At 33.9% G+C, this 18,751-nt stretch overlaps 1 protein-coding gene across 1 annotated transcript in view; it reads left to right on the top strand.

Annotated features, from left to right (window-relative positions):
• Window positions 1–18,751, top strand: part of LOC106107408 (unconventional myosin-XVIIIa) — a 135,769-nt gene that overhangs the window by 5,951 nt on the left and 111,067 nt on the right. The window contains exon 2 of the mRNA XM_013288256.1: window positions 10,545–10,724. Coding sequence (XP_013143710.1) covers window positions 10,557–10,724 — 168 coding nt within the window. The 5' untranslated portion in view covers window positions 10,545–10,556. The remainder of the gene's footprint in view (window positions 1–10,544; window positions 10,725–18,751) is intronic.

The following is an 18,751-nucleotide window of genomic DNA, read 5'->3' as shown; positions in this document are numbered from 1 at the left end:
ATATGTTTGCACGGTTTATACCACTTTCGCGAATTTTATTATGCGGAGCACTTTAAAAGTCGACTATATCGGGCGACCAGTTTTGCAGTTTTTTTATGTGTCATATGTTACCTGCGCTGTTTACACATGCAATCGTGTCGTCGTACTGTGCAAATCAACATTGCAAACGAACGATTATGTTCTGTTTTATCAGAGCTAATTTCTGTACCTTTTCATAGGATAATTGTACTGTTTTAACGACTTTTTGTCTGGTATAGTATTGTGATGTGCAAACGTTGCTTTGACCCAATATTCGTATTTTTATTGATAGTGATAAATAGTGGGGTTACTATAATAGTAGGGTAGTAGTAAAGTAATAGTGGGGTATATAGATGAAGGTTTAAACGAAACTATATTCAAAGTATGGTTTAAGTAAGAGATGAGAATGGTCCAATGTTGGTAATGTCGTAACCGGGGCGGTGAACCCAAGGCGTCGCGTATTTGCGGCGTGCATGCGAATCGAATTGTTGTGGTTGCGTACACGCACTATGAATCAGTCATTCGTATTTGTGACATTTTGTTTAGATATGATTAGATCTGACGATAGTTGAGTTTTTGTATTGATGTGGGCAATCGGTGTCAGCAATGTGATGTTTTGATTCATTTATTTTAATAGCTTTTATTGCTTTTAATGTCTTTTATATGAAATACTTTCTTATAGAAAAGAATGCTTTTAATTTTCCAATAAACAAGTTGTTTTAAACTGCTAGTTTATTTATGTATTTTTCAATTGCGTCTTAAAATCTGATAGAATCTTAAAATCTGCTCAAGGAGTTTTTTTCTTCTGAGAAAGGCAAAGTTTAGTGAATGCCACATGTCTATTCTTTCTAGTTTGATTGTGGTTTTGGATGTAATCTTTTACATTAAACAATTTTACTGGAAATGAAACTAACTGAAGTACCTCGGGCTAGCACTAGGTGTTCTCACAAAAGGCTGAAAGCTACTGTTCCCTGGAGCGTGCTTGATATAAAATTTACGTTCTCCCTTTTGTTGTCGGCAGGTCAGGCGGCTTTTCTTACCTTTAAATTCTTTACTTTTGGTCGAATGTTTACGTGACATTAAATTTCACTCTTTATTATACTAAAAGTGTATTTTGTAAAATCTCATTCTTCAGTATGTCAGTAATTATTCGTAAAATATAAGAAAATTGGGTTTGTTTACGGTTTTATAGTTTCAATTAAGTAGAATTTAAGTGTTTTTGTGGTTTTTATTTAGATTTTGATGCTATTGATAATTTGTTATTGGTATTTTTAGTCTGTGACTTGAGAGTACAACTGGTATAAACTGGAAACACTAAGGTCAGGAGGTATTAGCGGTTGTGTGCATTGGTACAATACCATTCACCCTTTTTCGGGCCACTTCTGTTAAGGTTAAAAATGATGGTAATATCATAACGAAGCGGAACCTCCCACATGTATATCGAAGAATGTTAGAATTCATTTCTCATGTTTCAAAATGCTAATACAAATTAAAGGCTATAAAGTAGCATATAAAAATTAAATTTCTGAACTCGTTTTAGATTTCACGTTTCGTGCAATGTGCAATATGTAAACAAACAAAAACGTAACATACAACGTGATTCTGGCGTTATGTTACGGTGGCACATTCCGTATAGGATTATTACGACTTCAAATTGAAATCGTAGATTGTGTTTTATTTATAAATTACAAACAGACACTCCACTCCAATTTTAATATATGTATAGATAGCGAGTACTTTAATCATGTGCATAATTTTAACTAAAATAAATCAACGCGGTAAAGTAAAAAAACCTTTCGACACATCTGTCAGTTTCAGCCATAATTTAAGCTGAAGTAATAATTTTATTTATATAATTTTATTAGGAATAGCTGTTGCCAGCGACCTCATCCGCATGAAATTGTGAAAATTTAATTTTATTGTTTACATTTGTCATATTATCAATAGCAAATGTCAAAATGACATGACAAGACAAACCTTGACAGTTTTGCTACCTTAATGTTGGCAGCAACTTGTGGTCTCTTTCCCACATTAGTGTTTTTATACAAAATATTTACCCCCTAAGTTTAATGGCGTTAAAATATATAGCCTAAAGCATGACGGAAGTGTAGGGCTTTTTATTAAAAAGAATTATTCAAAAATATGCTGTAATTGCTGACATCTTAGGCAATAAAGAAGTGTGTGTTTATGCTTTATTGTAGTAGTATAGAGTATAGATACTGCAAAAAAATCTCAAATTGTGTCTAAAAAGATTAATACAATTCGATTAGTATGTCTGTAGAAAGCAAACAGGTTTTTAATTATCTATACAAAATCCTAAACCTATTTATCGAATTTTTAGGCTGACCTGTTCAATTTAACAGAGGTGTTAGACCGTTATGACCGGTTTGTATGGTGTCGATATTCGCCAAACTATTCTGTTACGGTATATTTTTTCTATGAAATATTTTGGACATACTAGGTAAACAAAATCGTAAATGCATTTCATCTTTTTTTTACTAGAGGTATAAATATGACACACTTTATATCAGACGGTACAGAGCAGAGGTTCTCTCATCCTACTTCACACATTTTTCCTAGTAATTGATTTTTCGATTAGTGATGTGTTCAAAATATTGTGTAGCGTTACAATTTTTGCATGTGTGCCATTGGTTAGACACCCCTGGTATAGACATTAGTGGGCTGCAACTATACTACTTTAGCTCCATATATTCATAGACAGTAAACATAATGTACGTCTTATCTATAACTCGCCGACCCTACGGGAGTACGCTAGTATAACTCGATTGAATATTTTGGATGTTGATATTCTTGTGTGTAAATTGTATTAGCGTTGTTACCGTCTGCAACGGTGGTGTAATTGTGGTAACGGTGTTAATCTTTTGAAGCGTTGCTCGAGAGTTGCGAATGTAGGCCGTTGTAATAAAAACTTATACTCGATATCTTAATATCAGCCACGTTATCGTTATTGCTTACCTGACGGTGTATTTTTTACTGACAGTAGAAAGCTAAGAGGTAATTAAGCTTAATGTAATTTTTATGATTTGCGTTGACTCTTTGCTTGTATTCAGATGCACAACTTGTGTGTTTTGGATTGTCATTACAAAAAGAGGGCACGTATAAATATATATGATGTGATTGTAATCTGCTTAAGACATCAACAACGCTTAGTGCGCCTTCTCGTCATACTTTAATTAAAAGAATATGTCTCATTCTCATTATAAGAAAAGTTAACAATTCGGGGCAGGGTATCTGAAATAATTATTCACAGTAAGAAAGTTCACACTTGACATTCGAGACAAAAAATGCGACCAAAACAAAAAATATGTAGTTAGCAAGTTTCAAGTTATTATTTTAGACTGTCCCACCCTGAAACCATAGCTGTCAATCTTTACTGTGTTCATTTAAAACCGGTTAAGATTTTAAAGCGGAATCTCCTCATAATCAACTATCAATAATTGGTCAATCTGTGTTGATGTTCCCTACTTATGCTATGTCAACCAATTTATAAATGTATACGTATTCATCGACAGTGGCATTTTACGTGGTTCCGCAACATTATTGTTTACCATTGTGTTCAATTACAGCACACTCGTAGTTTTTTGTTTGAGCTCGCGACCCGTTCATTATCGCTCGGTGAACTGTATACAATTACAATGTGCTTTTTTTATGTCTCGATGACTCACTTGTGATCGCTTACAAATAGCTCTTTATGTGTTTAATGATATTGAAGATACGTGAAATATGTTAATCTAAGTAAATCTGTTTAAGCACGACACGCTTTTTAGATAGATTTACATGTTTCAATTTTGAACGTGTGAAGTAATCTTACTATCTTACTAATATTATAAATGCGAAAGTTTAGATGGATGGATGGATGGATGTTTGTTAGCGTTTGTAGCCTAAACGGCGGAACGGATCTCTATGAAATTTGGCACAGGTTTAGAGCGTAGTCTGGAAGAACACATAGGCTACTTTTTATCCCAGGAATAGTTACGGTTCCCGTGGGATTCATTAATTTAGTTTTTTAATGTTTACTCGATCATTCTGCAACGGTTCAACATATCTTATTATTGAAATTTGGCACAGACATAAAACAAAGTCTGGAGTACACACTGGATAAGCTTCATCCCCGAGAAATGTCCGGTTCCCGAGGGGTACATAGCTTTTTGTAATACTAACTATATAAATATTTAGTGTGTTTTCTAATACTACGCGGACGAAGTTGCGGGCAAAATCTCTTAGTTACATAATCTGTGACTTGAAATAAACATTTTTGTGTATCGTAAGCGTGATTAACATATGCTAATTCTTTTTCAACTTGAACTTGATATTGTCCTTGACCAGTTTATACAGTGTTTATTATACGAATTTTGTATTTGTTATTGTAGACATTGTTGTTTTAATAATTTAAAAATAGAACTTGAATAGCATTAGACATGAAGATGATTGTGAACAATGTTATTTTTTTATTTTCACTATGTCACAGGATTCTATTTAATAATTATTATTTCTAACACTTGCTTGTCACATTATCATATTTTTTTAACTGTAGTTTCCGCATATGTAGTGCTTATTTTTTATTCCGGATATTTGAGTGCCATTGTCCATTAACTGTTTCCGGCATTCCAATTTTAGTATCATATGCTTTCCGGTGACTTATTCGGTCTAGTCTTAAACTGTAGACATAGGGTCAAACTAAAAGGTACGTCAACGAAATACAGTCTAAAATATTACATTAGTCTAGCATTGTGATTAATGTTTATCTCTGGAAAAAGTAACGCTTACTAAAGTCTGATGACTCTACTTCCGTCTGTCAATTTTCTGATTGATTACAATCAAGAAAGAAATAAAGAGATTTTTTTTCGAAAGCACAAAAGAGAATAGAATACTAATTCTACATTAACAATATGCTTAAACTTCAAATGCTATAACTTGTTATATATTTATCTACTTTGATCTACATGAACACAACAATATCCTTTTGAAGAACACACTCTTTTCTCGTCGGTTAATTCCATTAGGGGAGTCATTAGGCGCGTGTTGACGCATTTCTTGTACAATTGTGACTATGTCGTGTGAGATAATATTTAATTACACACTGACCATTTGTACAACCAAGGTAAATAATATTTTAATTTACCTCAATTTGAAAATTGACATCAAAATGGAGTCTACACGTTCACTGCCTAACTTTTATTGTCTCGATCTTATGCTCTGCTATTTATTTTTGTTATATGAAATCTTTTTTGATCATATAATTACCATTTATCACGATTATATATGTATTTTCGTGCTGAAAAATGCTTAATAATTAAAAAATTACATGAAATATCCTCGTAAAGTCTTTATATCGTGACACACGTTATATATAATTTATGATATAAAATTCCCCTTGCATATAGGCTATTTTTATCTATACTACTTATTACTACTGAACCGATTTTAAAAATTCTTTCTCCATTAGAAAGGTAACATAGGCTATGTATTGTATTATTTTTTAATTCCACGCGGGCGAAGTCTCGAGCAACAGCTTGTTATTTATATTTTATGTATAGAATTTGTTAACTATATTTGTAAATTCACAATTACAAATATAGTTAACAAATTCTTCACAATTAAGGCAGTATTTCCGGTTGATTAACGTGGTATATTTAACATTTAAATATGGTAAATAAAATAATAGATGATACAAAAACATACGTCCAAAAATAACCACGGAAGCGTTAGCATAATCGTAAATCAGATTACCTTGATAAAGTTCAAAGTAGAATAATAAAAATGAGATCAGACGTTTACTCCTCATATACGACATTTTATAGCGTAATGAGCATTGCTTTTACGGTCAAAAAACAGTTTCCTTTTGGAAAAGAAGCATATTAATGCAATCTTGCACTTTTCATGACAGTAAAATTTAGTCGTATTCTCTTACCAAACATAAGCAGATTGCCTATCTCGGTCCTATGAGGAAAAATAAGTCCAGATGCAATTTTTCGATCTTTTAACATGACGATGACTTAACTTGATTGATGAACAATTTGAACACGAAGAGCTAGTTCTGAGAATTCAAGCTTCTATGATTATGCAATACAGGCGTCACCTTCCTGTAACGTCACCGGTCAATACCGCTAGGTCCTGGAGGCTACGCGTGCGGCGTCATTGCGTCTGGAACGCGACTATTGAGGCCACTACCCACTGACCGCGATTTACATCGATTGTTTTACGCTCACGTTTTACCACTTTTCTGTTTGTCATCCCTCCGTTTTTAGTTATTTTATGCATTTGTAGCCTAATCATTGGATTTTCTTAAAATTTGCAACAGTTTTAGAAGTTCAGTTTTATCTTTTATATTTTAGCCTATATTACTCTCAGATAACGTAGCTTTTTAATGCTGAAAGAATTTTTGAAATAGGCCCAGTAGTTTTGAGTTATTCCAATACATCCAACAATACAAATCTATCCTCTATTTATTGTTCATACTGTCTTTGGTAATGATGTTTTAATAGTCTTATTGTAAACAATCTTGTTTATAACGCAATACTGTTTTTGTCGTACAACATATTTCTGTTTGCAAATTTGTCCAAAACCTTCAGTATTTGAAGAGAGGCTGAAGAGTTAAAATGCATTCTGTTTTTTACTTCATCTTTATACAAAGAGACGCGGTGAGGGGACTTTGTTTTATAGTGTAGTTATATTTACAGTACACAATGTGCAATCAACAGCCGTAGACAATGCCTTCGGAATACTCTACGAGCACTTTTCGGAGGGAGGATTTTGAACGATCGCCAATAGTCTGACTCAGTGCCAGCCTCTAGTATCCTTCCTTTTATTTTAACGTTAAACTTACTGTACTGCAATGTTTCCTGTATACACTAACATTTTATTTAACATCATTTTAATTGTTACGTAATCATTGACGTCTTCAGACTGTGTTATATGTAATGGCGTTAGTATATTATTTAAAATGATAATTTCAAACTACTATCTGTATACTACCTTTTTAATCTGTTATAAATCCTTACCATATAACTTCTATCACAGTCTCGTTATACTTGTAAATATTGTATAGCTTTTCTGTATAACGTACTGTATTCATTTCATTTTCATTAATTAGGTTTGCGAAAGGACGAAGTTAAAAACTCCAATTAGCCATCCAAGTCGACTCGACCTAATTTCATACCGCAATGCAGCTAATTAGCTGGCAAGGATCAAATGACCTAAGCACAACTAACCGACATAATTCTTTTAATTAGTGCGTGCTCTAACTAAAGATCCGTCAACTCATGGATTAAAATGCAGTTTTAAAATATAGAATGTTTTTGTATTTCCTTATATCGATATAGACAGATAGTATTTGTTTAACATTGCAGTTACTAGTATTGTACGTGTTTACTTAACTAAATTCAACTTGTGGATAAGTTGCCGTCAGTTTAAGTCGATATTAAACTAGTGCAAGACATTCAATTTAGCAATCACCTATCCTTACTATTTGTTATCTATTCCTAATAAGGTAGGAAATCTGTTTTTGGCAGCACATCCAAGAATAAAAATCTAATTGCTTAGTTCCAGTATGAATATGAAAAACCTAAGTATAATATACGTTTGATGGTAGAATTATACCAGTTTTCTCGTAGTAGTAAAAGGCAGTATGATGCCCATCAACTCAGTATGAAGCATAGAATATTAAACATTTCAACAGCACGTGTTTCAACCACTGGGTCAAATACGGATTAAATGCGGACTCCATTGTTGGTACGACTGTATGCGTATGCATTCACACTCGTTGGATTAATTCAATGCACACACTGTTATAGAATGTGCCGACAGTTAGGATAGTTTCACACGAAGACAGAGCACAACATTACTGCATACGTAAATAAAATCAAAATTTTACGGAACTGACAATTTTGCTATACTATGAGCTTGTCTTGTGTTTGTTCCTATAAATTTTGACAATTCTGCAAGCGATCTGTACTTTTCTGTCTCGGCGTTGTGTCTTCAAACAATAGCAGTTCTGCTTCCCCGTGCTGCCCTCGTGTGAATCTTTGCCGGGCTATCTTCTGCTTATAACGGTGTCATTATAGTGACAGCACTGTAAGCGTGTCTAATAATTTCGCTTTGTTGTGCGGAATTGAGCTTGATCGACGTACCGTGCTTTAACGGAAACCATTTGATTGGTTTTACAGCAAATTGTATTTTTTTGCGGATATATTTATAGAAAATTTATTCAGTGTTTTGTGCGATTTCAAAAGTTGTCGACTTTTTAGACGCTATTTTTAGTCTTGGTTTTTCATTAAATTGGCGATCTAATTGGTTTTTTAAAAGAAATATGAGCAAACAGTACAGTTGATATTTGATAATGTTTATTTACATTCACTTTGAAATTGATCTTGCTTGTTTCTTACTTCAAGAAATCGTGATACTGACAGGAATTATGATTAAGTAGTGACCTAATTTCGTTATACCAAGGAACTGTACGATAAATCATACATAATAGGTCGTTGTGTGCCCACTGAACTGTGTGTTGCAAAATTTCGTTTGCTGTTCATATTAGGAACAAAGGGTCGCTGAATTCCCCCATTAGTATCGTAGACTTGTACTTTTTCTCATGGAAAGTATGTTTGTTACCTTATACTTTATGTTTTGTTGCGTTGAGTTTCTTTGAGGTAATTCAATGATAGAATACCTAACCATCGGTTGTTATTTAAACACCTAAAGATAAAATTATTGTCGTCTCTTTTGTTTTTTTGTCGTCTGTCATTTTTTTTTATTCAGGATTGTAACGGAATGTTTCGGTAGTTAACATTACTTGAGTTTTAAACTATTATTCCCTAGCAGCATTATAAAAGTCAAGGATCATAACTTTGTTATATAAAAAGCATTAACTAGTTAGTCATGTCCGGTGCAATAAATAATTAGTAACCTAATTGATGGATGTTGCACAAACTTGTTTTTATCCATAGATATTTTTGTCTGCATTGGAATACAAACATTTTACTGCAACAAATAAAAAACAACTGCTACAGGTTTAAAAAATTCTTTGAATGTGAAAGTTTAAATATCTTTGTTTATTTTATAAGCCAAATTCTGAATTAGTGAATTGTTGCACGTTTTTGGTCTGATCATTTGTAAGAGACAAGTACAGTTTATACGTGAATGTTTTATTAAGTAACTTAAAAGTGGTTTGTGGGTTACTGGGATATGAATAAAATTGGTGCTTTTGTTTACTTATTGGAAAGGATGGATTTTTAGTATGTGACTTACATTCTCTAGTTAGAAATTTATTCAATTGAAATATTATTAGTAAAAAGTTAATTTCCGGCTTATCTGACTTGCCCTATTCTGTTGTTGTTTATATTATTAAGCAATTCTCAAGTTTAATTGTAACTGATATTAGCACAACATACTATTATTTCAGAAGAGGTACATAATAAAAGTAATATAAAAGCCGTACAATCAGGAAGAAGCTTGAATAAAAACATAATAAAACATATGATTGTGTGAGTGCCGGTATATAGTTTGAGTCAAAAGGTCACAATATAATTCAAAAACAGGTTTGGTTTTAGCACTGCCTTTTGTTTGATGTAAATAATGCGTGACTCATCGACTATTAGGGAAAATAAAGTATGTATCAGGATGTACGTACACACGGGTAACCTGATGCTATCACTGCTACCCATAGACATCTGCAACAATTAGATGAAATAAAATTGTATTACCATCCTATTGGAGGGTAAAGAATCTTGAGAAGGAAATTGATACTAGGCATAGGTAATGGTAATAATCTCACTAACCTGCTACTTTTGCTACTAAATTGAGTTCAATCAATATGTCTATAGTTGTACATTATAATATTGAAAATATAAACAATCATTGTTAGTTGTAAAAGGCTGCGTAATGTAAGCTTACTTAGAGAGCTTGCCGTAAAGCGCCTAAGATAAGTTACATTAACAAATTATTATGGCAGCAACAACTTGGACTTAGTATCAAAGTATATAAATTCACCTTGATCCAGTGGCCAAGGTAGTTTTCTCTATTTCATTCATCATTCAAATTGTACAATAAGCATGTTAAATTTAATACTTCTTGATACTTTTTAATATCTTCAGAGATTTTAATATAAGTCATTGTAACTACACAAGTAATTACTATGTTTATTTGAAATTTATTTAATGATCGATCAATAGCGTTTCTAAATTAATATTATATACATTAATAGTCACGGATTTAAACGCATGCAACATCTTGTAAAATACAGGGAGCGGCCGATTTGTTAATATTTAGCCTTGAGCTGGTGCACTATTGACTATTGCACTAAAATACATAAATAACACAGTATGCAGATATGTGTTTAAGTCATCTTTCAATGTTTTCATATATTTAATGCCTTACCTTTACCGTTGAGTTGTTCCAAACTAAGCATCAATTAAAACATATTCTTTTCTATTCGGTTAACATTCTCGTATAAAGCAACAGACGTAAAAAAATATGAAACAAATTCTAACCTTAAATTTTAATTTTTTCAGTTCGTTGCCGCCATGTTCAACTTCATGAAGAAATCGAGTGTCCTCGCGCACGACTCTGGCGGCTGCGAGGAGCGCGACGGGGACAAGGACAGGAGAAAGAAGGAGAAGAAGGAACGCAAAGAGAGGGAGAAGAGAGAGCGGATAGCGGCTGGACTCGAAGAGCCGCTACGATTGGAAGAGGTAACATCTCTATTTGTCATACTAAACCTTAGTTACGATTTTAAATTGGTAAATGTCAATTTGGGAATGAAATTTTCACACTTTATCAAAAGTAGTAATACTGACTGGCTGCGTGGCGCTGTTTCGTAAAGCAATCGCCTATAGAAAAAAGACGCGCGGTTCCATACAAAAGCAGACGAGCGCATCCAGTGTCGAGGTTAGCTGTTAAGTGGAAATAGGCTTTTTAGGACCTTTTCAAAGGAAACAAACAATAGGATGCCACGAGCAACAGCTAGTATAAAAAAGAGTCTTTTAAATTATGTGACAAATCGTTAAACTATTTCTTGTAGGTTTTTGCGTATTAAGAACACTAGAATGCTAATAAGGCTTCTCTAGTATATTGATCGTTTTGTTACCTTTCTTTTATGTATGCGTCTCTTATAAACGAGGCCACAGTAAATGATCTGACGAGCAAAACCTTTAAATCTAATTAATATCGATTAAGGTATTCACTATTAGTAAACTGAATTACATACTTTTAGATATGAAATAACTATGTTACTTACACAGAAGGCAGGCTAATGTTGCTAGTTTTATTACCACCAAATTTTATTATGGCGTTGATCATAGAACTTTATATGCCTATGGCTACTGCGCTGGTAAAAATTAGTCACGTATCGCTCTATTTTTTTCACAAAATGACTAGATTAAGATCGATGGAGATACAATTACCGGCAGCTGACTTCGTAACAGTCTGTTGGTTTTGGCAGCTGCGCATTGCGAACCATTACGCGTATTGAACCGAGTTTTTTCTTATTACATCAGTTGTTTACTTTACTCTGTCCTTTAGACAGCTGATGTGAAATGCCATTTTGCTCATCAACTCATCAGTTAACATTCTTTGTCTGTAAAATGTAATACAATTTGTTTTTTCTCTGTACACGTTTCCATCGGAATGAATACGACACGGATCGAGAGAGTTTAAAATATTACCTACTGCCAAGTTTCTTTCAATTGTTTACGTCCATAAGAGTATGTTGCATTTATCATCACGTACTTATTCTAAATGTTAGTCCATATGTTTTACAAATTCCAGTTTGTTTATACTCAATATACAGTTATTCAAAGGTGGTAGTTGGCCATGGTTATGTCTAAACCGGTTTCGATCTAACGCTGGCCGGTAACCGTAAGTGGTTTCACCGCTATTTTTTGCCAGCGTGCAGTATCTAATATGCTATTTGAATTCAAATGCCAATATGTCGCGGTCTTCAAGGTTTCAATGTTAATAATCGTTCTTGGCGATAACTTTATAACCTTAGGGTGCTGTCACATGGCTTTGCTTGCGATCACTAATTTGCATCTTAACTTAAATCCGAAATAAACGTCACCACTAAATTCAATGTATTGTTTGATTGATCGGGATGGTAGACTAAAGAAGGCACATCTCCTTACTTTTTAAGACTAAGTTGGCTTTCGAGCTTCTTTAGGCTTTTTACCCGTACTTGATAAATGGTCTGTCCTATTAATCAATACATCAATTGATAGTTCTCACAAATGTCTAATCTTTCATTGTTTTTTGAACTAGAAAATAATCTTGGTCTTAAATCGGTGCAGTGTGTACGCTTCCTATACTAGAGTAGTGATTAATTCGTGACTCGCGTAGTCTAGTCTGGGCTACACGATCCAGCGCATATGTTTACGATACCCGATGAAATCCGATGCCCAGATGACATCCAGCCAGCTTTGGTCGGTTGCTTTATTTACGTTCATTTGTTTAAAACAGTAAACATTGGGAAGGTTTACATAATTGATGTGGATGGCCACATATTATCTTATAAAAATACTTTAGCGTCTATCTAGTGATATTGGAACTTTATAACATCCGTGTTTGAGCTTTAGATAATCGAAAAATTTTAAGTTATTTTAATTATAAGTTTCCACAGCTAAAATATCTGTACAAAGTCATACCGTCAATTTAATAACATACTGTAGCATGACATATTAAGCATTGTGGTACAAAGTACAATAATATTAATGTGAAACCAAAACAAAAGGTAGATTTATTAGCTTCGGCCGGTTTCGTGCAAGACTTTTGCAATAGGTCGACGGTTACTGTTACTATTGCTATGGAAAGTGCATTGTTATAAATGTATTACCAATATTGATGCTGATTTAATCTTAAAACTAATAAAAATAATTTGTGGTTCAATGCTTTATTAGACTCTAAAAATCTATTTCTACTGTAATAACTCAGATTTCATCGAAATAATTAAACTAAAGTAAACCCTTCAAAGACTTGGAATATTTTGAAAAGTCTTTCGTCCGGTGGTAATTATCAAACGTCCGACGCAGAGCTTGTTTGTGCCCTAAAACGAGTTTTACTTTATTGACAGAGCCTATAACACGGTAATTAAGTTTTCGCATGTTGTCGGAAACTCTTTGACAAATACTAACAAGATAATACGTTTTCTTGACATCGATATTACTTGAGTTTCGCATTATGTTATCGGACAAGTCCCTGTCATCGAGATAGTGAATCGATTTCTTCGATAACACTGTCAGTGATACATTATGTGAAGTGTTTAATGTTTTTTATCCGTATTGATTATCACACGCTATACCTGGATTATTATTGGGAATGCATAGTTGGAAACGGTTAGGAAAAGTCGCCTAAACATCTTTCTGCTTTAGTCTAAGTAGGGTTGACACAAAGTTTTCTAAATCGGTTTATTATTGACCTTTCACACAATCCATTTATCTCTTGTAAGGTCTATTCCTTACACTGTCTTCAAAGTTTAATTTAAATGTAAAAAAGTTTAATTATGAAACTTAATTGTTTCTGAGTATATTATCTCAGGCAAGCTCTCCCTTTTAGTTCCGCATCCGTATTTACCGTGCATTTCGTCTTTCAATGAATCATATAGCGGGAACTATTGTTTACTCGTCCTATAAACAGTGTACATACTTTAGTAAACTAAATAGTGGGGTGATAATAGATTAAGAGCGGTTAGAACTTTGTATTTATATTGGAATTACATAAAAATTTAAAGTATAACGAGTGTATGTGAGTAACGTTTGAGCTGTTTGTGTGCTCGTATTGATCTACAATATTAAGATTGTATTAATTTTGGACAGTACCTGATTTATTATAATACTTTGTGTGGCATTATCAAGTACAAATGTGTTACATTACGGTGCATTGACCTTAAATGTGACGTAATGCATCACGTCATTGCGCACTTTGAAGGTACGTGACGATTGCCCGATAATTGACACTAGAGTATTTCGAAGGGAAATTGATTTCTTTGTTCGCCGATCTCGTAAAAATTAATGAACGTAGGAGAATGCAATGGTCAATCAACGCTGAAAATTGTTAGTGAATGGATAAACTCTTATAACGGTTACATTTTTTTAAACATGTCAAACGAAAATAAATGTAGATTGTGTACGACCGTTTAGCTAATCATAAAATACTCTGAGTGCCACTGTTAAAGTTTCCTTTTATTCTTTTGGAAATAATTAATATATTAGAAATTCATACTTTGTCTGGCCTTTAAACGACCTTTTCAATAAGTTCGACGTCCGAGCTGAATTGTTTGCGTTTTATAGGTGCATCCGATCGTTTAATTGTTTCGAACGTTTGGTAACAACACGCTCCGGTTTCACCGGACGCACCACGTTTGTCGGCCGACATTTAGGACACTGGCCCTTAAACAGATATTCAGGGTGTCCATGATGTTTGGCGAGACTGTCCGAGCAGGTTGGATGCGGTAATGGCACTAGAAAGTGAAACCAAACGGCTTTGAGTTAAACTGTCATGGTATAAATATTCTTCTTAGAACTGGAATTGAGAAAGTAATTACTAAGTATGCCTCTTGTACATCAGTACAAGGGCATCAGCCCTGGATTAACACAGAAAGGTTTATCCTGTCTGTCTACCTGTTATAGGTATATATGATAAGATTGAATGTATGAGAAATGTCTGGAGAGTTGGGCTTTAAGTAGGCCGTTACGGTCAGTGGTCGGGGCCGAACGGTGTACGATGTGTTATCTGATCCGTTGAGAAACTAGTTAAAATTATAATATAAATTGATTTTTCTGAAGTAATAAGAAAATTATGTGTTAGCGAAACAAATTAATGGATCAGACAATTATCGTAAAAGCACCTAATGAATTAAATCCTCTCTGTGCAAAATTGTTAATTACAAGATAAATAAAAAGCATTATTAAATCATACTAATATTATAAATACGAAAGTTTAAATAGATAAATGGATGTTTGTTAGAGTTTATAGCCTAAACGGCTGAACGGATTTCGATGAAATTTGGCATAGATGTAGAGGATAGTCTGGAAGAACACATAGGCTATTCAGTTTTGTTTTTTTTTTAATTTCACGCGGACGAAGTCGCGGGCGAAAGCTAGTTAAACATAAAACAAAATATTTTTATCTTCACCTACTTATGATGTGTGATGTGATGAACATATTTCTATTTGACATTACTTGAAGTAAAGGCGCTGTCATTTCCCAGTCGGACTAAGCAATTCCTGTAATTACTATTCTAGAGGTCTGGTTTATATCCTTTATTGGATTAAAGGCGTGATAAAACTTGCGTGATATTATTGTATTAAGAGCTGTTAGCTTCCCCATGTCGAGTAGATATCAATGTCATTTCGGTGGCAATTTTGAAAATGCACTATAATTGAATTGGTGATTACTGTTACTGTTTAAGTATCGAATAAAACACTCGTGTTCAGAATAATACTGATAGAATTTTATTTAATATTGTTCTGGTTTTTAAACAATAGTCTAGATGTGGATTTTCACATCAAATTATCTATTCTTCTATACTAATGTTATAAAGAGGAATGATTTGTATTTTTATATGTATTGAAATAACTCGAAAACTAGAAGGCTGATTTGAAAAAATCTTCCAACATTAAAAAGCTATCACTGAATAACATAGTCTTTTACTAATCTTTAATTCCACGTGGAAGTCGCGAGCAACACCTAGTCGTATATATGTATGTGTCATAAGTAATGTACTTTTAATTAATATACATCCTGTTGTTTTAACACAGTATTCTATATTAATATTTTGTTTTCCGCTATGACCCCTTACTTACATAGACAGATAACGTATTTGTATTGATTTACTTAAATATCAATTAGTCTCTTTCGATTATTCAGACACATATATTATTTTAGAAAAATGAGGTATTCAATATTTATGAGACTATAGCGCCATCTAGGTCGTAGCCAGCATATGAGATATCAGTAATCAATACTCCAACTACAAACAATGGGTGATGCATTTAATTATTAAAAGATGGCGTACATAATACAAGATGAACTGGTACAAATTGGCACTTTTATATTTCTGCCTTTATTGTCACGGAGCTTTTACTTATTTTCAAAATTAATTTACTCATGTCTTTAAAATCATATCTTATCTTTTTATCTTTAAATCTTAGAAAAAAATTATTTTGTTACTCACAAACCAACTATGGGTGAAGTTTTTAGTTGAATCACACATGTTTTAAACCTAAGTGAATCAATCCAACGGAAATTCTTCTTAATAAAGTCACTTACGGAAGGTGGGTCTGGTATAAAAATTGTTACCAGTAACAAGTGTCATTAAAACCAAGTATGTCATTAAACAGTTTGAGAATGACATATGATTATCAGTGGTAGACGCCAATTATTGGTGCACAAATGAATCGGCTGGGTCGTGCAGCACCACAACCATAGTTGAAGTCATTTAGCATTTCGTCTGAGGAGTGCGTGTGTCGGAGGCCTAATCCTCCTTCGATTAAAGGTAGGCAACGCATCTGCGGTTGTCTATAGGCAGTAGTCGCTTCGCTATATCAGCGCTTCGCTAATAGGTGGCCGTTTAACACACCAAACCCATTTGTGGTCACGTAACACTATAAATCTCTTGCATATTTAACAACTTAAATGTATGTTATAATGCTAAAAATATAATCACATTCTGCATTGAAATGTATCACAGTTTATTTACATTCCATTGTCAGTAGGACGAAGCACGAGTGTGATTCACATTGATAAGTTATTGTAACACTTTCCATTCGTTCTATTGTTTTTAGTAAAAGTTAACGATGAAATTCTTTAAGACGTATTCATAGGTAAGTTAAGGTTATGACCTTGAACGCAGTGCTGAATTTAATATGTTATTTTTCTAAAGAAGGCCAGTACAGCTATTCAATTTAATATGGCTCTTTTCATTCACTCAGTAGAAGTGGTGCCGTAGAAAGTGCCGTGATTACACAGATCCAGCCGATAAAAACATCTCTAAGGAGATCTTATAAGATATGAAACTCTTTTCGCTTTTACATGTGTTTAAAACAGTGTCTTGGTTGTTCAGTGATCATGTGTATTATGACTCCTAGTCTCAACTCTAGTGGAATAAACCATTACGTTTTCATATAGTAATGCACCAAGTCATTCAAACGTACAGACGTACGATATGTGTATATCTAATCATTTGTTATTTGTTTGTATGATTGTCCGTTTCTGTTTGTAAATATTTCCACAATGAGCCCGAGATAATTGTGGTGGCATAGCAATTAGCGTGAGCTTGTGCGGTCGGAACGGGGCCACGTCTCCGGTCGGGTCACCGGCTAGTGTTAGAATCATGGATAGTCGTATGTGGAAAATAGACTCTACCAGGACAGTACGAGTGCTCGGAATCGCTTTCAGTGCTTTGGTAATGTTTTTTACTTTTTTGTCTTCTTTATAACTGTCACTATGAAAGTTTGTGTTACTCGTGTTACGCTTATGGTGACCTCAATGGCCCGTTTTTAATACCCAGATCAGTTCTACGTCCCTAATAATTGGATAAGTCATGTATTTATGTAGTATCAATTGTTATTGTACAAAAGCGCAAACTTAAACGCCTCCGTAATTCCATTGCCACTTTTAATGCTCCAAGTTTTCGGTTTAATTATAAATAAAGTCAATTTAGGCAACTGAAATTACATTTGTAACTACTGATGCGTGTTTACTTAAAACTACTGTTTCATGATAAAGAATTAGAACGTTTGATATCGCAAGATTTTTATCTTGTTTGGTCATTGTTAGATCGGGAAGTTGGCACGATGTATGGGAGCCAACTGTGCTTCACCCGCCCCCCTTTCTCTGCACCAGCCTTTAGTTACTTAATTACCAGAGCGTAAATATTACGGTGAATGAAGACTTATCTCTCATTCATCGTATTACATTCCCATTTATTCTCGTTACTTTTCTTAGAAATTGTATTCAATCATTCCGCGCGAATCGTGTTTCCTATTTTCGTTATTCTATGTGTATGAGAAAGAATTCTGTTTACATTCAGTACCTCTCATGAAGCTCAGTAATTTCTGAAAACACCGTAAAAATCAGAAAACAGTTTATATAACATTACAGTCATTATAACTTCATATTATAATTCACGATATAATTATGAAATGTATTCTGACGACAAAGTTGTCCGGTATGCGCATTAACGGCACAAAAAGTCGGAAATTACTCAACGGACAGGATCGAATCTGGAACCTGTTTTTTTTAATTTGTTCCTACACTTTCGTTGGCGTCTCGTAGACGGATTTTCCGAGCTGCAGACGCCATCGGAATGCGGTTTTTTACAATTGCACGAACTGACCGGCCATCGTCACCGTTTACATTACTGTTATAAAGATATACCTGTGACTTGAAAACGAAAGTTCAATTACAAACACTCTAATCAGGCAGTTTTTATTCGACAACTTTTACTACGTTCGTCACAGCTCTGTTAAGATCAAGTCATCTGTCTATCATATTTATTTGCTCAAACGAAGTTGCGTCTAGATTAATAATTGCTTTCACATTATAATCGATATCGCAGCTGTTACCCGTTTTTATCTCGCTGCTAGCGTCTGCTAGACCAAATCTGTTCAAATAGAATGATTTTAATATTCACTCAGCGAGCGTTCGCACGGACGCGAAAACGCTAGGCGGTAACTATGTGTCAAAATAGAACGTATGGGATTGTATGAAGCTGTTCATACGGGGG

This window comes from Papilio polytes, unplaced genomic scaffold, assembly GCF_000836215.1.
Source record: "Papilio polytes unplaced genomic scaffold, Ppol_1.0 DF824269.1, whole genome shotgun sequence".
Classification (NCBI taxonomy): domain Eukaryota; kingdom Metazoa; phylum Arthropoda; class Insecta; order Lepidoptera; family Papilionidae; genus Papilio; species Papilio polytes.
This window is presented reverse-complemented; position numbering and strand designations above follow the sequence as displayed.